Raw genomic sequence first — 23,388 nt, forward strand, 5'->3', positions numbered from 1 at the left:
ATAGTGAAACTATATTCTATACACTCTAACATAACTTTACATTGAGGTTCAATGTCTTTCCAAAAGACATGAAGAAACTCAGTCAAGAGTCATGGATTGGCTGTAAAAATCACTGTATGAAATAATATGGCCTGTGTTACACAGGAGCTCAGAATACGTGAATCTAATAGTCCCCTTTGGCATTAATCTGTGAAAAAATTAATGTTCTTTTTATTTGTATAAATGTCCAATCTTTCATGACCTCATTGATATCTTGTGGCAATAAATTTCCACGGGTCAGTTATGCATAGTGCCTTCAACCCTGCCCCTTAATGAGTTATTTACTGAAGATTGAGCCTTTCTAGTCCAGCACCCTCAGGACCTAACCAGTGCCAAACCACGCTACCAATGCTTCCACTGATGTTAGAAGACATTTAGAGGTAAATTAGAGCTAAATAATAGCACAGAACATTGAGAGGCAGGATTGTTGTTGATATACAAACTTTATTGGACCGCAAGAAACTTGGCCACACCCAAAATAAGTGGACATCTGACTAACTAAAACCATGCCGAACTGTGGATGTTGCTGGACCGCAGTTGCCGGATTAGAGAGAATCGACTGTTTTTCTATGCAACAACTATGGAGGATACGCTTCTAATCTCACAAAAAAAAAAAAACCCCAACAAAAAAACCTTTAGTTGCTGTAGGCTAACTGACAATTACACAAATTCACCTGATATGTATAGAATTAGACATTTTTGGTTACTGTTATAGAATGTGCCACATCTGTTACTTGTCTTAGCAGGCAACATGCAGGATATCCATTAGGCACTGATCTTTTTTATTCTTTGTGCTCCTTTCTCCTGAGTAGTGGTATTGAGTTTTGCTGTGACAATTGTCAGATTTCAACCAGTCATGGAGGGATAATTCATCTGAGAATAATTTGAAGGCTGCATAATTTTTGTGACCTTTCTTTACAAACAGATATTCTTAAATGTTATTTTAACTCCAGCCAGTTGTCTTTAGTCAAGAATAATTTAGATACACGTTCTTGTAATTGAATGTAACCACTGGCTCACATATCATCCAACTGACAAATGGCCTGAAGGCTTGGTCTCTTCATGGTAAATGGCACCAAAGAACAAGTGAAAGTGTGTACTGCACTCTGTGACAGATCCTGTCAGTTCAATTAATTATGGTTTGTTGCCTAGCTGAGTATGTGCAACCAGCACACCGCACCCTTTGACCTATTAAATGTGTAATTAATAGTTCAACAAGCTGCACTGGCTGCTTTAATCCTTTGGATCTTGACAAAAGATGCAGTCAGGCTTCTGATTTGCTTGTGATTCAGTCTGAATGGTGATGGAGTGGAAGGTGAAAGTGTCAAAGAGAACTTGAGTAACTTCTTTCAGGATCTGGTGATTGTCCACTGTGTCTTCTGTAGAAGAGGAACAAAAAATTGCCACACTGGAATGCTTTTAAGACTGGGTGATTAGTGAAACTATTTGCAAACATTTGGGTGATTTACTTCTGTTTACAACTTACATTTTAACAACTATATTAAAACTCACACAAACAAAGAATCCGGTGGCACCTTAAAGACGAAAAATGTGTTGTTTTTGCTGAAACAGACTAACACAGCTACCCCTCTGAAACTATATTACAACAGTCTGAACAGCAAGCTTGTGCCCTATGTTGTTGTAGACAATCCAAATATTTTAACAATAATATTTGATAAAAATATTAGGAGGGTTGTTGTTGCTTTTATTTCTTTTAAAATGATAACATTTGTTTCAACAAACACTAGATACAGACAAGCAGTTGTATCGTAATCAGGAGAGACTAACCTGTCTTGGCTTCAGCTGAATTATTATTGCCTGTTTACAGAAATTTACTGACCTGTAACAACATGAGCAGACAGAATAACTTGATTCATTGTTAGAGACCAGAGATGAAGGTTGTGGATAGACTCTACTTTGTTGACAGCTAGAATTCTCTCTCTCACCGCATCATAATTAAATCCCTTGGGTGTTCCTATAGAGGATGAAATATGCCTTTTGATTAAATAAGAACTATATTTAACTAGAAAACACACAGATAGGCCCCTGAATTTTTACTGAATTAGGTTTGTTTTTTTCTTATAAAAACAACAGGGACCATAGAGGGCTATATTTTTGTGTGTAATATGAAGTTAAATTTTGTCCGTGGTTACATGTAACCCTTTAGAATATAGCTTGATGGAGCAATAAATGCAAATAGATTTTAGAGTTAGGCTTATGAAAGTCTGCTTTATTTACAGGAGTAGAGTGTTTATTAATCATTCCATTCATCTACTTTGACACCTTCCAGGGTATTTATACCATAGTAACTGAGCAACTCGCAAGCATTGGTGTCTTTTTATCTTCACTAACCCTTATTTTACAAATAAGAAGTAACAGGTCAGATTAAGGCCATGTCTACACTAAATGGAAGATCGCTGCTGCCACCATGATTAATCTTTCAGAGTTCAATTAGCAAGTCTAGTTAAGACTCTCTAAATCGAACTCAGATGGCACACCTGCTGGTGGCTGGCACTCCTGCTTGTGTAGGAGTAAGGAGAGCCAACAGGAGCAAATGCTCCTGTCAGTCTCCCACTGTGGGGATGGCAGGAAACACAAAATAAGGTACTTCAACTCCAGCTACATAATGTACTTGGTGTTGTGTATCTTATTTGATGTTCCCTATGATTGTAGACCTGGCCTAAGTGACATGCCCAAGGTCACATGGATTTAGAGTGGCATTGTGATATTTTGTTTTTCCCTTTCCTGATGGCTCCTAGTATTGCTAAAACTGCCACTGCACATTGAACAGATGTTCAGAGAAGTATCAAAACCTTCTGTGAATGGTAAAAGCCAATTTAGAATTGTTGTATTAATTTAGATGGAATATATGGGCTCCAAGTTTTAGCATAAGTCAGTCAATGTCCAAATTAAACAGTGTTAAAATGCAGGGCCAAATTATTTTCTCCAATATGTTCACATAACTCACACTGCAGAACTATATGTAAACATTTGAGAAATTGAAATTGAAAAAGGGAGTCACATGAAAAGCAGAATTAGCAAACTATTTTCTAAGTACTTTCACAGATATGCTTTGTCTTGTTCCCTTGTCCAGCACCCTCAGGACTTAAGTGGTCCTGAACCATGGAGTTTGTTGGAAAAGGGGAGGTCAAGGCTTCCTACCCCACTGTAGGCTCTACTTCCAGCTGGGGCTGTGCTCCCTCCTGCTTGCCGCTGCCTCCAGCCCCTGAACCATGCCATTCCTAACCGGGGCTGCATCCCCCAGTGCGCCAGCCCTGGATAAGGACTGGCCCCATTGACTCCAGTCTTGGCTGGGATTCTTCTCTCTGCATCCAGTCCTGGCCAGGACTATGCTCCTGGCTGCCAGCCCTGCTACCTCCAGCTCTGACTGGGACTGCGCTCCCCACCACCAGCCCTACCTGGGGCTTTGCCAGCCCTGAACGAGGCTGTGTTTCCCACTGCGGCAGCCCTGGGCGGGGATGTGTTCCCCCACCTCACCAGCCTCAGGAGGGCTGCACTTCTGGCCACTGGCTGCTGACCCTGTTGCCTCCAACCCCGACTGGGGCTGCGCTTCTTGCTATCAGCCCTGGGCAGGGCTGTGCTCCCCACTGCCAGCCCAGCCCAGGCTTCCCTTCTGAACCTGGCCAGCTGAGTCTCTCTGGTCCAGCAATATCCGTGGTCTTCCCGGACCACAGATGTTGCTGGATCAGAGAATCCCAGATTTTAGAGGTTCAGCCTGTAGAATAATTTACCATCTAGTATCCATTAAGTTCTCTAAACATTTATTTTAAAATAGAGTTCAATTCAGATTTTCGTGTTCACCATCTAATGCACTAAAGGTCCAATTTTTAAAAAAGTCAAATATCCAGTTGCACTTCTAATTTTCATGCACAGTTGCCAGGAATATATGTATTGACTGGCTATTTGAGCACCTAGATGACCAGATAAATGTGAAAATGGCCACTTTAAACATATGAATACCCAATTTATGCATACAATTTAGTAACTTTCTGTACAAATTAAGATTGTAATTTAGGGCTTGAAATTCAAAAATTCAGTGCACTTATAATTTCATACAATTTCAATAACTAACATTTTTGAGATTTTCAACACAATGTACATATAGAAAAAATGTATTTCTTCCATGAAGAGTGGTGAAGATTTTCTTAAATAACGAGTGCCTGAAGTTGGTTTTCTGAATGCATTTTTAGGTACCTGGGCAGAAATCAATGGGAAATGTTCTCTGTCCAACATTTTTCAAATTAAGGCCAAGTATTTAGAGGACTAAACCTAGATTTAAGAGCCCAACTTATCTATTTTTTTAAATCCTTGGCTGTGTTTATAAGTATTAGAGAGAAAGACACAGAATAATATTTATTCTAGAAATAACTAGTGTGCATATAAAAGTTCTTACCTTCCATTAACACAAGCAAAATGTCCCTTAAAATTGTGATGGTTGTTGCCAGAACAAAGATAGAGAACACAAATGTGCAGATTGGGTCAGCTATTTTATATTCTGGCTAAAAAAATATAAGTACATCACTTGATTAAAATTTCAGTTTCTGGCTGACAGTTTAAAAGAACTAATCAAAATCTAATATAATCCATTTATCTAACACAATAACCATTGCTAATATTCTCAACCAGTACAGACCCAGCACAGCTGAGTTAACAGACAGTTTTCTGATTGAATTATTCTTTAAGATCTCAGGCCACTAAAGATGAAGGAGGAAAAACACACAATATGTTCCTTCTGGCTTAACCCCAGGAAAAAAATGTTGTGCTCTCAACAGCCATTTTATTCCCAGAAATGAACATAACTTGATTAAATTACAATATATATCAAGATAGAGAAATATATATATCATTAAGACAGAGAAATAATGACAGTGTTTTGAAAATAACTGCATCCTTAATTGCTATGAAGGTGAGTAAACCCAATAAAACTGACCTTAAAGAATATTATAAGTGCACTAATTAGCACACTAATGCTCTGAAATAGATCTCCGATGGCATGCACAAAAGCTGCCCTCACACTGGCATTGGCCAAAGCTGGCTTCTGTTGAGAAGCTGAAATATGTTCATTGGCTTGTGTTGTGTGACTATGTCCGTGCTCAGTCTGGTGCAAAATCAGACTTAATCTGAAAGAGAAACAATACAATGCTCCAAACATCAGTGAGATCAGACTGTCTGATAGAACAGCAACAAACACTTCGGTATCACATTCTTTAGAGAAAAAGGTAAGCGGTTGCCACCTTACGTGTAAATATATGTATATATTGCCAGGAAATCTCAGAATGGTTAAGTATTTTGTATACAAAAAAGACAACTTACATGATATTGGCTATCACTGCACAACCAGAAGTAATGAGCATCACTGTAGCTTCAATCTCATAATTTGGGTGCAGCAGTCTCATGCTAGCCAAATATGTCAACACACCAGTCACCACCCAAACGATTATCATCGACATCAAAGCACCCAGAATTTCTAGGGATTAAAATAATTGAATTTCAAAGGCATATAAAATAAAATGCAAGAATTTAGCTAACGGATTAGTGCTACCACTTTCAGGCTACCTCCAGACCTCCGGCTTCTTTCAGTAAAAGCTTTTCTGGAAGAGATCATCCGAAAAAACTTCTTCCGAAAGAGAGCGTCCACACTGCCAAAGCACATCGAAAAAGCGATCTGCTTTTTTGAAAGATAGCGTCCATACTGAATGAATCTCACATTTAAGCTGTGATTACTATGGATAGAATGGCCACCAGAGCACCTATGCTTTTTCCTCTTTCCTCGTCTTTCGAAAGAACTCCCTCTTCCCCATCCACACATCCAGCCTTTCGGAAAAAGGCTTCTTCCTCATAGAAAGAGGTTTACCAGTGTCGGAAAAAACCCTGTGTTCTTTTGATTTTTTTCTGAAAGAACGCGATTGCAGTATGGACATAAATGAAGTCTTTTCTGAAAAACTGCCATTTTTTTCGAAAAAAATTCTGCAATGTAGACATAGCCTCAGAGTCACAATTTTTTCACCATTAGAAGTAATGCTGATGTGTTTGCAGGTCCCAACCCATGTTGGTTTCAAATAAATCCAGTTTCCTCTGGGTCGACTCTTGTTGCAGGCATGGTTTGGGAATTATGGATTTGTAATGGGCTGGCAGAATGTCTGCTGGTTCACAAAACAGGATAATGTGCAGTGCACGTTGGGTTTTCTGCCCAATTGCCCCAAAAACACCATGTGAAATTAAAATGCAGTATAGAATTGAAAGCTCGAGTTTGCAGATATCAAATGGAGCACACAATTGCACAAACCCTTAGTAGACTGTTCCTGAATGCAAGTCAAACTCAGATAAGGCTGGTTTTGAGGGATTTTTTAAAATGTTATACTCTTTGCACAGCTCTACTTGTTAAATACATGTGGCAACAAATATGTACTAAATGCTATCATATATACAGTTGCTATGACCTAAAGAAAATTTGTGTGACTGTTTAATTTACACGTGTGTTATATGCGTGAATAGAGTGTTTGTAAATTAAATACACGCACAAATTGTGTATGTATTTCCAAATACATATAGCTGGAGCTCATACCTTCAATTCGCCAAGATATAGGGGAAAATCAGAACCCTAATAAAATTAGTGGGAGTTTTGCTATTGACATTTGTAGAGCCAGTATTTCATCCATAGTGGGTTTGGGGTTTTTTTATTGTTTGTTTTTTATGGTCTCGACTCTCCTTTGTTTCCATTTTTATGATTCCATGAAAACGGGGGTAATAGAGAAAAGTCAAGATGATTAACTCCACTTGAGAGGAAATGTATGCTAGTATGATATACATAGGTCTTGATTTTGCAAATCTTAAGTATTTACTGAACTTTAAGCAATTGCATAGTCTGGTTAATTTGGATGGGAACATTCATAAGAACATAAGTAAAGCCATACTGGGTTTGACCAAAGATCCATATATCCTAGTATCCTGTACTCCAAGCTGAAAAGTCCCAATTTTATTAATCTCTCCTTATATGGCAACCAGTTCATACCTCTAGTCATTTTTTTGCCCTTTTCCAAACACTTTTCAATTCTGATATATCTTTTTTGAGATGAGGTGGCCATGTCACATGCAGTATTTAAGATATGGGCAGCAAGTCCTAAATAGTGCTTTTTGTCTGTAATGTTCTCCAGTGTTATACTCTACTCTTCTCTGAAATTCCATAATGTGCTGTTTTAAATTTCTGATGCATCTTTGGAGCTTTCAGAATATTAATGGATTAGCCTCATGAGCCCTGTGGGCTTGTGCCTGATCTCAGAATACTTTCCAGTGTATTTGTTATGATGAATTGCCTTTTCTGTTTTACATGGTCATATGACAGTACATTTGGTACCTGCTCTGTGCCATCCAAAAGTTAACCGTTTAGTGGACGGTTTAGAGGATAACCACAATGAGAAAAGGCTGATCAGGAAACTTGTCAAGTCAACCAAGATATGTGCTGCATCAGTTATCACGGCAAGACTTCCAGCAATTTGTCCACCTGCATAAAACAAAAACGTGCTTATAATAGGCCATATATCCAAGATCTTATTTGCTGTAAAGCTAAGGAAAACTTCATTTATGATGTTAATGTATGGCATAACAGTATGTAAGCAGAGTCTGAACCACTGCTTTCAATGCAGCCAGCTGAAAGGGGAAAGGAGTCCCGGGTGTGGTTATGCTCACTTAGTTGTCTAGCCCAGCAAGGTATTCAACTGTTGATATGCTCATGCTGGAATGGGAAAGAAATCCTGGCTGTGGTTATGTAAATCCAGTTCAGCCACTGCCATAGGCCTGAAGAATGGTCAATTGTTAGAATGGCATTTTGCCTATTGTAACTAATTTGGCTGTTGTAGGGTCACAAACCGTGTTAACCCTAAATGTAGGGATTGTAAAATATGACCACCAGTGCTTGCAGGAGAAACACTGTCATTGTAAAGAGTCTAGGATGGACAAGCTTTTCCCTTTCAGACTCAAGTGGATTGGATTGGGGGGAAGGATCTTGGACAAGCAGGCTACATGCACTCCAGGTGTGAGCTATAAGACTGGTTCAACCTGTCTCTCTTCCTCCCACCCCTGTTCTAAGGATAGAACTAAAACAGATTCCATAAGGGGGGGGATCTTTTTATTATTTTAAATAAATAATCTTAAATAAATAAGTGGCAGGGAATCTTTTGGCCAGCCTATGTGGTGGGCCAAGAGCTGAAGTCACTGAGAGCTGAAATCACTAGGGCTAGGTCTACACTGCCCCCTCTTGCGCAAAAAAATGCAAATGAGGCAAAGCGTGGAATATCACCACATCTCATTTGCATAATTAATTAGGCTCCATTTTTGCGCAAGATGCTTTTCCACAAAAATCCCCTCTTGTGCAAGAGCCGTTCTTCCTGAAAAAAAGAGGAAGAGCAGCTCTCGTGCAAGAGGGGTTTTTTACGCAAAAAGGAGCCATGTAGACAGCTCTTTTTGCACAAAAGCTTCTTGCCCAAAAGTGGAACCTCATTCATTATGTAAATGAGATGTAGTGATATTCCACGTTTTGCCTCATTTACATATTTTTTTGCACAAGAGGAGGCACTGTAGACATAGCCTAGGTTTAGCCCAGAGCCAGACCCATCATGGAAGAAGCAGCAGGATGGCTGCAGGAACAGGTGCCAGCTGTTGTGAGAGCAACAGCAGGCAGCCAGCAGCACAGCTGGCAGGAGCACGTGGCCAGCAGGCAGCCAGAGGGAGCAGAAGCAGGTGGTCAGCAGGGCGGATGTCAGCACACAGCCAGCAGGTGGCCGGAGGGAATGGCAGCAGGAGGCCAGCAGGGTAGTTGGCAGGAGGAAGCAGCCGGCAGGTGACCAGTGGGAGCAGCTGGAAGGAGCAGTGGTGAGTGACCAATGGAGTGGGTGAGATGTCTCCTATTGCCACCCCCCCCAAGGGTGGGAGGTGAGCTCTGAAAATCACCTCTGAGCTCTGGTCTGCCCTGACCAAGGGCCGCAACTAGGAGTGAGGTACGGAGAAAGGTTGGGCATGTGAATGGGACACTTATATTGCTGGATTTGTGAGCCTGAGAGGCACAGCACATTGCTCAATCCACTTGAGCTGGGACGTGTACTTGTGGTTTGGTTATGAACTCTGTTTGTGGTGTTTTCCCAAGTTAATGTCATGTTACTTCTCCCTCTTTTTCATTAAAAGTTTCTTTCCTACACTCAGACTCTGTGTGTGTGAGTGGGGAAACATTGCCTCTCAGAGGTGCCCAGAGATGTGTGAATTTCCCAGGCTACTGAGTGGGGCTCGAGACAGTTCTGTGTGGGATGGATGAAAAGGAACCCCTAGATATTGAACCTGGCCCTGGATGCTGCTGGTGTTACCTGGCAGAAGGGTTACACTTAAACTCTTTATAGATTATAAGAAGTTTTTATCCCAAGCCTGCATTCAACTATTCCTAATCCTAAAAAAAAGTTGCATCTTAAGTTTTACTAAAGAATCTATTGGCTGATAAATCTTAAACCTATTGTAACTCTTTGGAAATTTGGTTTAATTGTTATTATAAAGTGGAAAAACAATTGCAGTCTCAAATATAATCAATTACAATCCCATGAACCTCACAAATCGCTGACATTTATGTCAACACAATATAATCCCAATCCGAATTTAACAACAGAAAAATGGGTAATGATAACTTTGTTTCCCACTCCTCCTCTTCCCCGCATTCTGGGTTGACTGGGTGCCAGGTTTGTTCTCTGGCATAATTTAGAGCAATTCAAAGACAGTGAACAATGGTCAATAGGAAGGATCCAAAAGAAAGATAGTAATTTCTGAGCCCTATTTATGTGATAAACAGTATAGTATTTTTGATAGGGGAAGGGAGTTTTACATTTGTCACATTACACTTATTATTAAACTTATTAAAACTTTAATTAAACTTATTTTATTTCAGTAGGACTTGCTTTCAGTGTGTGACACCTATGGGCTATAGCAGGAGTCGCTGGATCTGGCCAGCCACCCAGTAGAGCCTCAATCAGGCTCCCTGCCTGCCTCACCTCCACACACTGCTCAGAGGAGCCACTGCAATGACCATGTGTTTCTGTAAGACCCCGGCACAGTCCCACAGCTCCCACTGACTGGAAACTGGACAATGGGAGATGCTTGGACCAGTATGCAGGGGCATGGAAGTCAGGGAGCCTGGTTGAGGAACTTGCTGGGCTGCAGGCCAGGAGCTGCCTAGGTAAGTGACTCCTGGCCAAAGCCTACTTATGGCACCTTGGTCCCTCCCTCCCCTGGCCCTCCCCTCCCACAAGTTTTCAGTTGTGATACATCACCCAAAGATACACTATAGACATTTTCTAGGTAAACGTCTATTTAACACAATGACATGCCACATCTTCATGCAACATGTTGCAACCACAAGAAGCTGGAATATGAGATGTTTTTCTCTTAACCTGTCATACAGACCTCAAAATGCTGCAACATCCTTTTACACCCTATTTTCCTCCAGGGCATGCCAGAAACTGCAGGTGCTGTGAATCCTCCAGCTCCTCCTCCCATTCCTCCCTGGCAGTGTCTTTTATTTTCAAACTGGACTCTGCAAGCTCCAGCAGCCCCTAGTGGTGGCCAGCAGCTTTGCAGTCCATTTCAAGGGGTGGGAGAAAAATTCCATGCAGAACATTAATTTCTGCACAGACTCTGTATTTTACAGTGGTGCAGTATTCCCCCACAAGTAATCCCCTTTTTAGCTGCTTACATCAGTTTTGCCTAGAGGAGTATTTTCCTCTTTCACTGGCATAGGTGATGAAGCTGTCCCAGGATTTACAAAAATAAATGCATCCACACCTCTGAGATGCATATCTATGATATGGAGAAAGATGAGATTTGCTTTACTGGGGAATATTCTAAGCAGCCTCATAAAACTATTTAAGGGCTGGAAAAACTGATTTCTAAGGAAATACTGAAGAAAATATATATAATTTGGCTAACCCAGTGATTCCCAAAGTTTTCAAGCATTCGGATCCCTTTTCAATCTATTCAAATTCCACAGACCCCTCTCAAAGATCCATTTTTGCTAGCCCAACTAAACCCTTCCCACCACTCTAATAGCTTTTGAAAGATTAGAGGGGGGTGACATCAAAAAGGAGAAAAAATGATAAAAAGTGACTGACGTTAATAAGCCAACTCCAGAGTACAGTCACAGCTTGTCAGCAGGACAAGCGTGGGCTGAGGGTTGCTTGCGCAGACTGCAGGGCATGGAGCTTCTCACGTCCCATTGATTGCTATTCACCTGCACTGCTTCCTCAGCTCCTGTCTCTTCTGTTCACTGCTCATCCATGGAGCAAGGAAGTTCTCATTGCCAAAAGGAGCTTTGGAGCTACCAGCTCCTCAAGGGTGAAATATTGGGAGGCTAAGGGGCAAGGGCGGAACTTCAGAGGTGTGTGGTTGGGGGGAGAGGAGGAGGAGGGGAGAGCCATGCCCACCAGAACATGGCTTGATCCTATTCCCCGGATGCTAAGGGAGTGAAGGGAAAGTGCGTGCATCCTGTGCATGCCTCTCACACACTAGCCAGGTGTGAGAGGCATGCATGGCATACAAGTACTTTCTGCATGCTCCCTTAGCTTCCAGAGAACAGGATCAAAATCAAGCCACATCCCGGTGCACATAGCTACTGCCTCTCCCTGCCCTGGTGCTGCGTGGGGGAGGGGGAGCAGGGAGAAGAAAAGGAAAAGAAAAATAAGGATTGGGCCCAATGTGGTGGTCTTGATCCTTACTTTTAAAACTTTTCGTGGACCCCCTATTGGGGGGTCCATAGACCACAGGTTGTAAACCACTTGGCTAAACGAACAGTTAAAAAGAGGTAAAGAGAGGATGGGAAGATAAAATGTTCTTTACTTTCAAAAGGAAGTCTTGTACTATAGTTATGCAGTTTATTTATTTGTGGTAATACTCCCAGCAAATGGCTTTGTGACTGATTAGTACTCACAGTGGTTGTTTATTGCTTTGTATACTACAAAGCAATATAAATTTTCAGTCATTTAGTGGTCAATATTATAGCACAGGCTGTCTAGCCTAACGATTAAAAAAATTAAATGTATGGTTCATAATTGCCATAATCCCCATAGACTGCTGTCTGTAACTGCAGTTAATAACTGGTTTGTCAGAGTTTAATGTTCTGAAACAAGCCTGTTACTTAGCTGTCACTGCAAAAATCTGAACAATTCATTAAGAAAAAGGAAACATTTTGTTAACATATCATCTGTCCTTCCAATTATCCTCTAGCATTGCTGTATTCACCAAACTTAAGCCAACTGCTTAAATGGCTTTGTTAACAAAGCATTACTTCTGTGTCTGGATATTATTGCATGGAGACAAATAGCATGCACCAATTTTCACCTGCTGAAATACACCTGACCCACAAGAAATTTATTCACGTAAAGTGTATGTGTGGGAAGACGGTAAAAAAGTTGGGGAAGATAATTCACCCTTTAATGGACAACAAAGACAGAAGACAATACAAGTTGAACCTCTCTAATCCAGCACTCTCAGGGCCTGACTGATGCCAAACCAGAGAATTTGCCGAACCACAGAAGGAGGTCAATACCGTCTAGCAGCATTACCCACATTTCCACTCCTTTCTGTGCCCATCGAAGACATTTAGGTGTAAATTAGAGCTAAATAACAGCACAAAATACTGAGAGCCAGGGCGGGTGGCTGTAAACAAACTGTATCGGACTGCAGGAAACTTGGCCACACCCAAGATAAATGGATATCTGGCTAACTAAAATCATGCTGGACCTTGGCTGTTGCAGGACCAGAGAGTCCTGGAGTTCAACCTGTAGTTCAGTTTCTCAATACCCACAGCTCCAGACAGTACTGTAGTCAGAGGTAAACAGAGCTAACCACCTTTTCATTTTGGGAATACAAAGTGTGGTTTAGGCTAAAAGTCATAGAGGGGTAACTGTGTTTAGGTTAGTTTATCTACTTTTTTTTAATAATTAAACCATTGGCTTCATCCTAAAGACATGAGGGCTAGAATAGCAGACAATCCCTGTAATTTCATGGGGTTTCAAGGGGTACTAGATCGATGTAAGCATGGATTCCATAGTTCTTCCCTAACTGTCCCCTACTATACTATGTGGGACAAGTGTGGAAAAAACCCTTTCAAGTGCACAGGTTTCTAAGCATGCTTCCTCATGCTACCACAAGATATTGCTGATATGGCATGCACCTTGTGCTCACCTCACACACAGCATCATCAGTGCACCCTACCACATCTCCAAAATCTCTCACTGGCATAGGCGATGAAGCTTTCCCTGGATTTATAAAAATAAATGCATCCGCACCTCTCAGATATCTTTATTATGGTATGGAGAAAGTTGGGATTTGTTTTATTGGGGAAAAGTCAAAGCAGCCCCATAAAACAATTTAAGGGCTGGAAGGACTGATTTCTGAGGAAATACTGAAGTAAATAAATATATATAACTTAGCTATACAAACAGCTAAAAAGGAGAAGGTAAAGAAGGGATGAAAACATAACTGCACACAAGTATCAGTGGGATATAAATATTAAGGAGGGAGAGAACTTGTTTAGAGTGACTCCAGGGGACATAGTTGCTATGGGAGATAGCTAAGGAAAAATTAGTATGACTATCAGGGGACAGGTCCTATGAACAAGGCCTCTTTAATTGTGGAATAAAATACTGCCAGCTGGACTCACTTTAGAGCTGGCTGGAACATTTTTGACAAAATTAAACTTTGCCAGAAAATGCTGCTTCATCAAAACTGCAGACATACCAATTTAGACAATGTTTCCATTGAAAGAGTGCTATTGATTCTCCCATTCTATGTCCTGGTATTTAAGGGCTAGTGATTGGGAGGTGTGAGACCAAGTTCCAGCTCTCTGGTCTGTTTGATTTAGAGTAAACTGATTCTCACAGGCCTGTGTTCTAACAAGCATGCCCCTTTCCACATTGAAAAGCTTAGGTTTTAGTCTGAAGGTGGACATTTCAACCCAATTCTGTGTTCATGAAAACCTTCACAGGGGGTTGCTTTATTTTTAATGCAGAACAAATACAATATTTTAAAACTTTCAAAAGTTATTGCTAAACATAATTGTCATCCTCAAGCCACCTCCAATCCACTCATCCAACAACAAACCAGCAGTCAAATCTGATGCTTAAATCCATCCTGATATAATTATTGACTTCTGTGGAGTGACACAAATGATGAATATGACCCTAGAGACTGTTACCTTGCATCTGTTTTATATAAAATCTTACTGGTGGGTGATCCTCAAATGTTTGCAGGCCTGCCAAGCTTGGATAAACATCAAATTCTGAATCTGATCCAGAGGTGATAAGATTTGGAAATAGGATAGGAGACTGTCTCATAAAAATTCTACAACTCTCCTGGTTTGAGACAGGCTTAAACTATCAAACCAGTGCAGTATTCGGATTGTTCCCTCCATTTCCAGATCCCACCTTAATCCTTAAAACACAGTCACACCTAAGTTTTGAAAAATTCACTAAAAAAGTTAACCCTTTTTTTTTAACTTGGAGATGATGAGATGTCTGGGATTAGTTATTTTTTTCCCAGCTGGTTCACCCTTCTATAATGAAGAAAGGGCTCAACATCACTGACCTTGAGAACAATATGAAATTTCCTTGATGGCAAAACACAGAGTTGTACTCACCTATAATTTCAGCAATCATGAAGATGAGGCAAATTATTGATGCTGCATAAAGCTTCCGCTTGGCTTGACATTGTTCTATTTTTCTGTTCTCATAGGCCGTAGAGTGGCTATGGCAGTGGTACAGGGGATTATCTTCAATATCCTCTGATTCTTCCTGGCATTCCCCTTTATTTAAATTATTCTGCTGCAGTGCTATCCTAAGAAATTGAAAGAACCAGAAGATGACAAAGCTATTACTATTCAGGGGTATACTCCTGCAATCCCATCGCTATGTGCTAATCACTGAAGCCCAACGCCTCATTGAATCTCAGTTGGACAACTCACATGAAAGTTTTACTCACATGAGTAAGGGCTATGCAGGGAGAGGGTCTAAGAAATTATGAACTTCAGTTTGTTCTGCATGAGATTTCCATTTTTATGTCCTGCTTCAGTGCACTTTTCATTACACACATAAATGAGCCACGCACAGTGCCGCCTTTCTAAGATGTGCACATTACAAGCTAAGCAAAAAAACAAAACAAAAGGCTCCATGCAAATGTACAGCATGACTTGCAGAAAGTCTGGCAAATGCAGACCAAATCAAATAGCATGTCTCCTCAGCGAGGGCTAGATCCATGGAAAAATTTAGTTTTCTATTTCCAGCAATTTTGGTAGGATCGTTTTTTAAAGGGGCCGCAGTTCCTTTTTTATAATGGAAAAACTTAATTTAATCCACTCGTTTCATACTCAAACATTGCTGAACTAAAACAATGAGGAGTACTGTGGCACTTTAAAGACTAATAAATGTGTATGGGCATAAGCTTTCATGGGCTGGAACCCACTTCATCAGACCCCGAAGTGGAGCCTTCAGTTTGGCAGGGATATATACACATGCAAAGATGGATTTGTTACATTACTACATGGAAGACCAGTGCTAACGAGGTCAATTCAATCAGGGTGGCCATGGCCCATTCCCAACAATTGATGAGAACGATGTGAATAAAAAAAAAGGAAAATTACATTTTTTAGTGTGCTAGCCACTCCCAGTCTCTATTCAGACTCTGTCTGATATTGTCAAGTTTGCCTCTGAATCCCAGCTCTGTAATTTCATGCTGACATCTGTTTTTGAAGGTTTAAATTTTTTTGTTTATTTGTTTGTTTGCTAAAGTATGGCAACGTTCAAGTCTGTTACTGAGTACTCAGGGAGATTGAAGTGCTCTCCTACTGGTTTTGAATGTTACCATTCTTGATGGCTGATTTGTATTCATTTATTCTTTTGTATAGAGACAAATTGGCTTGGCCAACGTACCTAGCAGTGGGGCATTGTTGGCATATAATGGTACATATCACTTTAGAAGATGGGCAGGTGCATGAACCCCTGATGGTATGGCTAATGTGGGTAGGATCGATGATGGTATCACTAAAGCAGATCTGTGGACAGAAATGGCAGCATGGTTTGTTGCAGTGATTGGTTTCTGACTTAGTGTTTCTGTTGTGTGCTATGTAGTTGCCGGTGAATATTTGCCTCAGCTTAGGGAGCTGTTTGTAAGGTAGGACTGGCCTGCCTCCCAAGTCCTATGTTAAAAGGCATATTCTTCCAGGATATGTTGTAGATCCTTGATGATGTGTTGGAGAGGTTTTAGCTAAGGCCTGTAGGTAATGGTCAGGAATGTTCTGTTACTTTTCTTCTTGGGCCTGTCCTACAATAAGTGACTTCTGGATACCTGTCTGGCTCTATCAATTTGTTTCTTCACTTCCCCAGGTGGGTACTGTAGTTTTAATAATGCTTGATAAAGATCCTGTAGATGTTTGTCACTGTCTGATGGATTGGAGTAAAAGCTGTTGTAATTTTAGGGGTTGGCTATAGACAATGGATTGTGTGATGTATTCGGGATGAAAGCTGGGGGCATGCAAGTAAGAATAGCAGGCAGCAGATTTCTAGTATAGTGCGGTGTTTATGTGACTATCATTTATTTGTACTGTAGTGTCAAGGAAGTGGATCTCTTGTGTGGACCGGTGCAAGCTGAGGTTGATGATGGGGTGGAAATTGTTGAAATGCCAGTGGAATTCTTCAAGTGTTCTCCTTCCTGTGAGTCCAGATGGTGGAGATCTCATCAAGATAGTGTTAGTAGAGGAGGGACACTTAGGGATGAAACCTGAGGAAGCATTCTACTGCGACAACTATAAAAATGTTGGCATAATGTGGAGCTGTGCTGGTACCTGTGGCCGGGCCATGTGGGTACTCATGGCACTGTCACTGACTTGAAGGTATAAATCATCCCCAAATCAGAAACTATTGTGGGTGAGGACAAAGTCACAAATCTCAGCCACCAGGAGTGACATCATTGTGGATACTGTTCCTGATGGCCTGTTGTCCATCTTTGTGTGGAATATTGGTATAGAGAGCATCTATCGCTATAGTGGCCAGGACGGTGTTTTCTGGAAGATCACCAATGGATTGTAGCATGGCTCCAAAATAGTTTTGTAAGTGTCTTTGTTCTCTTCTCCTTTTCCTGCAATGAGCAGGGCTAGGATGGACTAGACACTGGCCAAGAGGGGTTAGAATAGAAATCACTATGCATCTTCAGCTCCACCTATTGCAGCAACTATTTACTGCTGCAGCAGCTGCTTCTGGTATCATAGAATCATAGAATCATAGAATAATAGGACTGGAAGGGACCTCAAGAGGTCATCGAGTCCAGCCCCCCGCCCTCAAGGCAGGACCAAGCTCCGTCTACACCATCCCTGACAGATGTCTATCTAACCTGTTCTTAAATATCTCCAGAGAGAGAGATTCCACCACCTCCCTTGGCAATTTATTCCAATATTTGACCACCCTGACAGTTAGGAATTTTTTCCTAATGTCCAATCTAAACCTCCCCTGCTGCACTTTAAGCCCATTACTCCTTGTCCTGTCCTCAGAAACCAAGAGGAACAAATTTTCTCCTTCCTCCTTGTGACACCCTTTTAGATATTTGAAAACCGCTATCATGTCCCCCCTTAATCTTCTTTTTTCCGAACTAAACAAGCCCAGTTCATGAAGCCTGGCTTCATAGGTCATGTTCTCTAAACCTTTAATCATTCTTGTCGCTCTTCTCTGTACCCTTTCCAATTTCTCCACATCTTTCTTGAAATGTGGCGCCCAGAACTGGACACAGTACTCCAGCTGAGGCCTAACTAGTGCAGAGTAGAGCGGCAGAATGACTTCACGAGTTTTGCTTACAACACACCTGTTGATACAACCTAGAATCATATTTGCTTTTTTTGCAACAGCATCACACTGTTGACTCATATTCAACTTGGGGTCCACTATGACCCCTAGATCCCTTTCTGCCATGCTCCTTCCTAGACAGTCGCTTCCCATCTTGTATGTATGGAACTGATTGTTCCTTCCTAAGTGGAGCACTTTGCATTTCTCTTTATTAAACCTCATCCTGTTTACCTCTGACCATTTCTCTAACTTGCTAAGGTCATTTTGAATTATGTCCCTATCCTCCAAAGAAGTCGCAACCCCACCCAGTTTGGTATCATCTGCAAACTTAATAAGCGTACTCTCTATCCCAATATCTACATCATTGATGAAGATATTGAACAGTACGGGTTCCAAAACAGACCCTTGCGCAACTCCACTTGTTATCCCTTTCCAGCAGGATTTAGCACCGTTAACAACAACTCTCTGACTACGGTTATCCAGCCAATTATGCACCCACCTTATCGTGGCCCTATCTAAGTTATATTTGCCTAGTTTATCAATAAGAATATCATGCGAGACCGTATCAAATGCCTTACTAAAGTCTAGGTATATGACATCCACCGCTTCTCCCTTATCCACAAGGCTCGTTATCTTATCAAAGAAAGCTAGCAGCTTAGTTTGGCATGACTTGTTCTTCACAAACCCATGCTGGCTATTACCTATCACTTTATTACCTTCCAAGTGTTTGCATAGGATTTCCTTAATTACCTGCTCCATTATCTTCCCTGGGACAGACGTTAAACTGACCGGTCTGTAGTTTCCTGGTTTGTTCTTATTCCCCTTTTTATAGATGGGCACAATATTTGCCCTTTTCCAGTCTTCTGGAATCTCCCCTGTCTGCCATGATTTTTCAAAGATCATAGCTAAAGGCTCAGGTACCTCCTCTATCAGCTCCTTGAGTATCCTGGGATGCATTTCATCAGGACCTGGTGACTTGCTGACATCTAACTTTCCTAAGTGATTTTTAACTTGTTCTTTGTGTATCCTATCTTCTAAACTTACCCTCTCTCTGCTTGTATTCACTACGTTAGGCACACCTCCAGACTTCTCGGTGAAGACCGAAACAAAGAAGTCTTTGAGCATCTCCGCCATTTCCAAGTTCCCTGTTATTGCTTCTCCCTCCTCACTAAGCAGTGGGCCTACCCTGTCCTTGGTCTTCCTCTTGCTTTTAATGTATTTATAAAAGGTCTTCTTGTTTCCCTTTATGCCTGTAGCTAGTTTGATCTCATTTTGTGCCTTTGCCTTTCTAATCTTGCCCCTGCATTCCCCTGTTGCTTGCCTATATTCATCCTTTGTTAGTTGTCCTAGTTTCCATTTTTTATATGACTCCTTTTTTATTTTGAGATCATGCAAGATCTCCTTGTTAAGCCAAGCTGGTCTTTTGCCATATTTTCTATCTTTCTTACACAGCGGAATTGTTTGTTTTTGGGCCCTTAACAACGTCCCTTTGAAATACTTCCAACTCTCCTCAGTTGTTTTTCCCTTCAGTCTTGCTTCCCATGGGACCTTACCTACAAATTCTCTGAGCTTATCAAAATCTGCCTTCCTGAAATCCATTACCTCAATTGTGCTGGTCTCCCTTCTACCTTTCCTTAAGATCATGAACTCTATTATTTCGTGATCACTGTCCCCTATACTGTCTTCCACTTACAAGTTCTCAACTAGTTCCTCCCTATATGTTAAAACCAAATCCAGAACAGCTTCTCCTCTGGTAGCTTTTTCAACCTTCTGAAACAGAAAGTTGTCTCCAATGCAGTCCAGAAACTTATTGGATAGCCTGTGCCTCGCTGTGTTAGTTTCCCAACATATGTCTGGATAGTTGAAGTCCCCCATCACCACCAAATCTTGGGCTTTGGATAGTTTTGTTAATTGTTTAAAAAAGGCCTCATCCACCTCTTCCACCTGGCTAGGTGGTCTGTAGTAGACTCCTAGCATGATATCACCCTCGTTTTTTACCCCTTTTAGCTTAACCCAGAGACTCTCTACACAGCTATCTCCTACGTTCATCTCCACTTCAGTCCAAGTGTGTACATTTTTAATATACAAGGCAACCCCTCCTCCCTTTTTTCCCTGTCTGTCCTTCCTGAGCAAGCCGTATCCTTCCATACCAACATTCCAATCATGCGTTCCATCCCACCAGGTTTCTGTAATACCAATGATATCATAGTTGTATTTATTGGTTAGCAATTCCAGTTCTTCCTGCTTATTACCCATACTTCTAAATAAATCCAACAATATAATAGTATAATATTATAACAGTATAATAAATCCAACAATAAAACTCCCCTGCCATACAGCCTGAATTGCTACTGGCAGGCATGTACTATGATAGCCAGCTATTTCTTCCCAATGCTACATATGTAAAATGTATAAAATCATATACTCCATATTTGTCATCTGAAGAAGTGGGATGTGCTCACGAAAGCTCATGATACTATTTATATATTTTTGTTAGTCTCTAAGGGTATGTCTACACTACCCTCCTAGTTCGAACTAGGAGGGTAATGTAGGCATACCCTATGATGCTACAGGGCCACTGTTGTTTTTTTAATTACAGACTACATGGCTACCCCTCTGAGACCTCTGCAGTCTGTGAATGTTGACGTGCCACATTACTGTCTTGGAATTTAATGTAATGAAAGTCTTGAAATGTAATAAACTCCCCTATTGTTTTGAGTCTGAAATTAGCTCAGAGACATGATGCAGACCTGGATTTAACTACATTCTGGTAATAACAGACTGTTTTCACATTCCCTGCACTGAAGGATTTGTAGCTGGGATTAATGGGCATCTTGTAGATTGAGTTAAAAGGCCCATAATTTCAGGAGGCACATTGATCTTACTGGCTTTATGCAGCATTTCCTGTGCTATTTTTGAAATAGTAAGATCGCTAGAATCTCTCAAGACCAAATTTTGAAAATAATTTTATGCCTCGCCATGGATTGTTTGATCAAATAGCTTTCCCAGTAACAAGTGATCAAGGCAGAGTGACAGATTCTTTGCTCTGGTTTCACCCCTTTATGCTAGCTGGTTGGTGCGGAGGGGCTGGAAAATGGTCATATTTAGCCAAGAGAGAATTTCTCAGTGGTGTAAAGCCAGTGGTACCTATACTCAGTGACTGCACACACACCCCAGCACAAAGGGCATGTCAGGGTATGTCTACTCTACAGAGTTTTGTCCGAAAAACAGCCATTTTTCCAACAAAACGTGAGGAAAGTCCACACTTCAATTACGTTTTTCCGCAAGAAAATTGAAAGAACAGAGGGGTTTTTCTGGCATTGGTAATCCTCATTCTACGAGGAAGAAGCCTTTTTGTATCCCTGAAAACTTCCCTCTCCCCTTCCTTCACCAAGTGGATTTAGACAAAGAAGAGGCAAATCTAGAGTACAATATCTGTCAGCCCATTTACCAGGAATTTCCCTTGTTCTCTAAGCCTAGCAATTATCAGCATGGGTTTGGTTTTCTATGTATTCTGTGTTTCTCAGAGTCAGTTTCTTTTCCTAGTCAAACTTTCTGAGGTGGGCATGTACCAAGTCTACCAGTCTCTTAGCTTGCCTAGCCTAGACAACCTATTCCCTGTACATATTTCCACAGAACTTATCTGGAAGAGCAGCTGGTTAAATTTATAGCTCTCTTAGTGGAGCTACTTCTTCCTTGTTTTCTTCCTCCTCTTTGCTATTTTCCCATAGCAACAAATAAATTGTGGGTAAGCCATCTCGGAACAGGAATCACATCTGGCATTATGTTGTCCTGCCAACCAGCACCCTGAGGGCCAGCCCTCTACAAGAATCTGCCATTGTTTTGTGTTTATATTCATCTGCTTTCTCATGTTCAACGGTGTCACTCAAAACATACTGTTTTGCTGATGAATTAGACCCAGAAGGTACCACAAATTGATTAATTCCAGATGGCTGAGTTAAACAGTTTACTTACTTTCCCCTAGAGCTCACAGCATGCAAGTTTCTCTCTCTCTCTCTTTCTCTCTGGAGTTAAATCCCAGCATTCCTCTGTATTTTGTGTGGAAAAGAAATTAATTTTCCCCTAATCTGATTTTCATTGGTTGGCACTGAAAGTTAAAAATATCTCGAGGACTTGAGTTGCAATTTGCTTGGCAGTATGCTAGAGTGGGGTGCCAAAATTACCTCTGCAGATTTCTCAGCCAACAAACCCTTCTTCTGCTGTCAAGAACTGAGTCATTCTTTGGGGGGGGGGTCCTTTTAAATCTTCAAAGCACATTACAAACATCAGCTAATGCAAACGCAGAAAATCACTATCAGGTTGGTAAGCAGTTTGTTGTAGACCCCATTGAACAGATTGGTAAACTGAGGCAAAAAAGTAAAGCCAAACATTGACACATTTATGTCTCTTAAATTAGACCTCTAAATTAATGGTCTGGTTTTGAGAGGCACTGAGTATCTTCCAATCCTATTGAAGTCAGCCAGAGTAAGAGAGAACATAATCTGGCCAAATGTATTCCGAAGACCCCTGCCAATTGCAGTGAATACAGGTTCTTCAGTAGCAGCTCCCTACTAATTAAAATAATCTAACAGGCCGATTTTTAGATGTAGAGAACTAGAACTAACAGTGCACAGATCAGTTCAGGCAAACCATAAACCTATGTGTTAGAGTGAGACACAGCCTTTGAGCTTTAGCTCTCTGCACAGATACATTACACACAGAATCCAAAATTAAAACAATCTTTTTTTCCATTTCATCTTCTTTTTTGCTTGGTAGGAAAGGCAATCGGAGTACAAGCCATGGAGGGGCACCTACTGAGTTACGCCTGGAAAGAGTGAATAAGAATTATATTAATACATTAATACATAGTGCAGAACCAACACAAGTCATTAATAAGTGTGATTACAGTTTCCTTTTCTTAGTTTTTATTTGATGTGTGCAGTGGCTTGATCTACAAGCTGGTGGGTTCAGCTGCCTTCCTCACAGGCCTGTATTAGAACTCCAGTGAGAGAAATGAAACCAGAACCAGTAATCTGCCTACAGAGGCAACACCTCCCCCACAAAGGAAAATCATATTTACCTATGTCTGAAATAGTAATGGAACTACCTTTAGAAATAATTCATCAAAACTATGTTCACCTTCTTTATGCAGGTTCCATGCTGATTTTAATTGATGTCATTCTAAACTTGGATGGTTTTTAAAGAGATGAGGTGGGTAAGGTAATATCTCTTCTCTCTAATATCTTGGGACCAAGATGGCTACAACTACATTGCATATAACATTGGATGTTTTAAAGTCATTCAGGGACATATTATTAGTCTGCCTATCTACAGGTCTCCTCTTACTTCCTCAGTAGTGTAGGTGCAAAAGGAAGCATTGTATAAATCAACTGCAGGAGCTGCCAGAATTGTTGGGGCTCTGGGAAAGAGGGGGAGGTAGCTCTGTGCTCCCAGAAGGGGCGAGGCCATGGGT

General features: G+C 41.0%; 1 protein-coding gene across 1 annotated transcript; it reads right to left on the reverse strand.

Annotated features, from left to right (window-relative positions):
- Positions 1-584: 584 nt before the first annotated feature.
- On the reverse strand, positions 585-17,171 carry SLC30A8 (solute carrier family 30 member 8). The gene is made up of 9 exons (XM_075923078.1): positions 17,060-17,171; positions 16,409-16,523; positions 14,726-14,961; positions 7,415-7,561; positions 5,374-5,527; positions 4,991-5,180; positions 4,454-4,559; positions 1,880-2,014; positions 585-1,418 (listed from the first exon to the last, which is right to left on the reverse strand). The coding sequence occupies exons 1-9, from the start codon at positions 17,169-17,171 to the stop codon at positions 1,273-1,275; spliced, it is 1,341 nt and encodes a 446-aa protein (XP_075779193.1). The 3' UTR covers positions 585-1,272.
- Between the last annotated feature and the right edge of the window lie 6,217 nt (positions 17,172-23,388).

The sequence above is a fragment of the Pelodiscus sinensis genome, chromosome 2 (genome assembly GCF_049634645.1).
Source record: "Pelodiscus sinensis isolate JC-2024 chromosome 2, ASM4963464v1, whole genome shotgun sequence".
Lineage (NCBI taxonomy): Eukaryota > Metazoa > Chordata > Testudines > Trionychidae > Pelodiscus > Pelodiscus sinensis.